At 43.7% G+C, this 5,170-nt stretch overlaps 1 protein-coding gene across 1 annotated transcript in view; it reads left to right on the top strand.

Moving 5' to 3' along the window:
• Positions 1 to 4,055: 4,055 nt before the first annotated feature.
• Positions 4,056 to 5,170, top strand: part of LOC109951192 (kinesin-like protein KIF2A) — an 18,270-nt gene continuing 17,155 nt past the window's right edge. Inside the window, exons 1-2 of the mRNA XM_020585525.1 lie at positions 4,056 to 4,219; positions 5,101 to 5,170. Coding sequence (XP_020441181.1) covers positions 4,159 to 4,219; positions 5,101 to 5,170 — 131 coding nt within the window. The 5' untranslated portion in view covers positions 4,056 to 4,158. The remainder of the gene's footprint in view (positions 4,220 to 5,100) is intronic.

Genomic DNA, 5,170 nt, shown 5'->3' on the forward strand with positions numbered 1-5,170 from the left:
TTTTTTTTTTTGGCGGAGATATTCACTCAGTAATTGACTACCATGAACCTGTGAACAGAGTTCCCTGCAGACCTCCCTCTTTCATGTTATTAATTCAGGATAAGACCCCAAAACCTCCCAAATAACAACAAACTGCAGTTATAGTGGCAGCTATCTCCTTATACCCTCAGATGTTACTGTACTGAAAAATTTTTATAAACCAGTACACTCTGGCTCTTTGAGGAAGGGTTACATTTTGACTGTTGCTCCCATGCAGCATACATTCTCTTATTATATTCTTATATATTTTATTTGATGTCTTATAAATTTTATTTGCTGATTAAAGTGCCTTCGATTTTGTGTTACTTATTTATCTACTTTATATTTCATTTGTATTTTGTGGCATTCATGTGGACGGCAAAGTAAGAATTTCATTGTACAGGGAAACACGTTTCCTAACTGTGCATATGACAAATAAACACTTTGACCTTTGAACCTGAACTAGTGACAAAGTCAACCAGACTCCAGCTGGTTGATGTGTGGGAGAGAAACCTGAGAGAACAGGTACCAGACGGACCAAAACGCAGCAGATATCCACTGCTCCCACTTCTAACTCGGCTCCACAGACCCTGGGACTCAAACAGCCATTAACAGATCAGCAACAACCTGATTTTTCATGTTGCCCCCCCATATGGAGCCAAACAGACGACTGCACATCAGGCCAAACATCCCTCTGTCCAGCTCACATGTTCATCAGCTTGTTCACTCCATCACTGAATAAGCCTCTGCTGCATTTAAATAAGACCAGACCCTGTACCATCCACTCATCCTGTCAGGAAGCAATAGAATACTGAGAAACGTTCTAAGTTATATATCCCCAGCATCTCATCGACACGTCTACACATTCTCCTTTAATTTGTCTCCATGCAGCAACATGTACTGTAAACGTTTGCATGCAATGACCTGTTTGGTTAAAAAACAGGACATGGTCCTGTTCTGCTGATGAAATGTACGGGTCTGAGGTGAACTGTTGTGTAACTAGAATGCAGCAGACTTAGAGGCGTATGCGGTCTTCAATCATCTCAGTAATGGATGGTTGTTACACAGCAGCGGTGACAGCTCTGTAGCTTCAGCCAGGCTTTTGGAGGGGGTAGTGGGAGGAGGCTGCTGTGTCAGCCTGACACATTTGGATGAGCCGCTGTGGCTGCAGTTCAACACTCAAGTAGGGCTGCAACAGACGATTAGTTCCATCACTAATTAAACCTACTCTGCCTGTCATTTCAGCCCAGAGGGTCTAGTGAGACCCAAAACAAACTGACACCATCAGCTGCTCCTAACCACCCTTCCCCCTCCCATCACGTCCTGTTTCGTAGTGATGACGTAAACGGCGGATGCCTCCAAGTGAGGCAGCTTTATATACACAACTAGTTTAGTCCAGTTGTTCCCAACCTAGGAGTCAGGGCCTCCAAAGGATCACCAGATAAAACTGAAGGGTCGTGAAATACTGAAAGACTGCTTTGTATTCATCTTCTGGACTTTTCTCAAATCATTACAGGGAAAACTCTAATGTTATAGAGGGCCCCGACTTTTTGTGTAAGAGGACAAATCCACAAACGTCAAACATCATCCCCGGGAGTGATGGGGGGTTCGGTGTCTCGCTCAAGGACACTTCGACATGTGGACCAGACAAACCGGGAATCAAGCCGCTAATCTTCCAGTTAGGAGACGACCCGCTCTACCTCCTGAGCTGCAGCCGCCCCCAAACCAGTAACTGTAAGAGTAAAAAGTATAATACTTTGCCCACAGATGGATCACTCAATGGGCCCTTTAGGCAAAGGCCCCGGGGCCGAGGACCAGAGCCTCTGTGTGAGGTAGCAGCATTTCTTGTTGGAGAGTCAATTATCAAATCAATGCAAAATCAGCTAATAGGAGATGTAAAATGTAAAAGAACAATCAAAACAACCTCATAGTCAAAAACAAGTAAAACATGGACAAAATAACCACAGAGACACAAAGCAACTAAAAAGAGAAGGAAAAGAAATTAAAACTAATGAAAAATTAATAAAAACATTCACAAAACAAGTTGCCACAACTATAGACACAAAATGAACACAAAGATGCAAAACGACTAAAGATTGACAAAACTCTGGTGATATGTGGGTCCTGCTCCTAAAGCACCAAGTTTCTACTACTGACCAGAACAGCAGGCCAACAGAGATGTACAGACAATGTAAACAGCCACACGCACGCGCGTGCACACACGTTAAAGCAATGAAAACCTGCAGTTTTCCACATCTAGAGTTACACCCAGGTGTGGTTCTGCTCACCTGTATGAAGGTCAGGCTGAAGGTCCAGTGCACCGCGAAGTCCTCTGCTCGTTTATTCCCAACGCAGACCAGTCCACACTCCGCCTGTCTGGTCCCACCGAGCTCCTCAAAGTCTGTACACACATCTGGGCTGAATGAACAGTGACACATCTGGGCTGAATGAACAGTGATCTGGGCTGAATGAACAGTGACCTGAATGAACAGTGACACGTCTGTGACAGGGAACAGCCACAAATACTCCTCACCGTCGGTGATAGCTCAGAAGAAAACGCAGAAGGAGGTGTCATGGCCGTTTAGCAATTAGCCAGACGCCTGCACCTGTTGGTTACTGGTGAGTGCGTTTGATTTGGGTCACTTGACAGGCCGACCGGGCGGTGCCTTAAATTAGTGATTAATTAAGGTATATGCGAACGTTTTACCTGTACAGAGATAATGCTAATATTAACCACAACTCAGGACAGAACTACGAAGTGGAATTCGATCTTCTGAGTAGCCTAAAACGTTTCCTGAACACCAGGATCAATGAAGAACAAATAATCAATAAATAATAAAATAATAATACATCACAGATATGTGGGAGCATTGCAAAAGTAGGGGAACTGACTAGTTTACACAGTATTTTAGTTACTCATTGTTTTCCTTTTTGTTGATAAGGATGTGGACACGAATACACTCGAAACCAGAAACAAGATGGTGATAAATTAGCCTACAATAAAAAATAAACATCCAATTGCACAGTGAACTTTATAACCCAGATTGTTGGTCCTGTAACAGAATTCTACTGCCACCTAGTGATGGTGATGGGAAGCTTCAACCAACTGGCTCACAGTATTCTTCTTTTCTGTTAAACCAACAATGATACTGTACTGTATATTTATAAACGCTCTCAAAATGTATTAAATGCCCTTCCAGCAGCCACTGTGAGAATATATGTACAATAACTCCTTAGTAGACATGCACAATAGTAATAGAGAAATGTTCCACAAGGTATTTTTGTAAGAGCATCTCATCAACTGTTCTTTTGTGGGACCTGAATAATATCAGGACATTTTCTACCAAGCAATGAAAACAGGCCTGAATATAAACTGTGTTTCAGTACGTTATAACCCCTCACTACCTCACCAAGCGTAATGACATATCCAACTCCACCATGTGAATTACTAAGTGCGATGTTCGAAGGTCACTGGGGAAAATACTATTACCCTATTTTTGTGTATTGTGTTTTAATGCTTTGTTGCCTTTATGTAACTTTTTATTTTAAGACTAAGTGTTCTTTCTGGGTTTTGACTCCTTACCTGACTCCAAAGGAGAGCTGCACAAGACGTCCTATATGCCTAGAAGGTCTGTTTATGCATAAATAACAAATAAAAATCTTGACTTGACTTGACACTGACCTCTGATCTGACATTGCATTCTGCATAACAGGTACCTTTACTTCTGGTACTTTAGGTATATTTTGATGCTAATACTTTTGCGCGTTTACATAAGTAACATTTTGAATGCATGAGTTTTACGTGCACCAGAGTATTTTACACTGTATTAGTCTCCTGTTACTCTACTATTATTGTTACAATCCATCTACTTCCTCCGCCATAATTTGAGGATCAGTATAAATATTGTGACAACATCCAGAGCCGGTGTGTTTCCACTTCTCCGCCTTCTTGTCAGGATGGGTTTTAATGACATTTTAATTATTAGCCTCGATCAAATCTGACGTTTTTTATTCTAGGAGACATCACAGTGCGCATGCGCAGCGGCTCCTTCTTCTCCTGCCTCTCCTATGACTGACCGATAGTGACCTCGGTTTTTGCAGCAGGACACACGAATTGTACAAAAAAACGCAGCGGGAGAGATGGCCGGGATTTTCGGGAAGATCTTCGTGGGTATTTACGTGGAGATAAAACGGAGCGACGGTACGTTCACCCCCAGACACCGCTCTCCATCCGGCTGCTCCGTTACTGCAGCCGATGTCTGTGCTAGCTAGCAGGCTGCTACATCACCTTCGTTGGGTTATCGTGTTCGTATCGTATCGAGTGAGGTGTTAAAGATGTAGCTTCAACAACATTAGTGTTTACTGCCCTGCTGCGGAGTCACGCCGGCCGGGCGGAGCCGTCCACCTGTGTGTGACTTTAGCCACCAATGACACCTGCTTGTTCTCCTCCCAGCTTCTTGGCTGAGACCCTCCACCGGAGGATGAGGTGCATGCACCGACCTGCACCGCATCATCCAGCAGTGGCCTGTGACTCACGGGCTGATGGATGCATGGCTGCATGCAGGGGCCTCTCCCTTCTGACTGCATCTCATCTCACAGGCACAGAAAAAGCCTGTTTAAAAAAACCTTTCTCCTATAAAATGTGTAAATTTTAACGACTGACATGCCAAGAATCATTAGCAGCAGGTCCAACAGCTGCTGAAGTTATGTGGCACACACTGAATGATGGGGAAGTGTCATCATCATCATCCCTCACGAGCCACACCCATTAGCATCTCAGGGTCCTTTCTTTAATGGTCAACTGTCTCTGAAGACATCCCGAACTAAAATGTTAAGATTTCACAGAATTGGCTTTTTATTGCAAGGAAAATGTAACTTCTCAGTCAGATACTGCACCTCTGATTCATGGCTCAGTGCACGTGTTAATGTCTGCTCCTGTGACTAAAGTAAGAATTTCATGGTACAGGGAAACACGTTTCCTAACCGTGCATATGATAAATAAACACTTTGACCTTTGACCTAAAGGCTCCAGCATCAAACATAACCTGACTCTACATCCCGTGTCTGTGCCCGCCACTGCAGGACGAATACACCAGGCCATGGTCACATCACTGCATGAGGACAACGAGAGTGTGACAGTGGAGTGGATCGA

This window comes from Monopterus albus, unplaced genomic scaffold (genome assembly GCF_001952655.1).
Source record: "Monopterus albus unplaced genomic scaffold, M_albus_1.0 scaffold369.1, whole genome shotgun sequence".
NCBI classification, from domain to species: domain Eukaryota; kingdom Metazoa; phylum Chordata; class Actinopteri; order Synbranchiformes; family Synbranchidae; genus Monopterus; species Monopterus albus.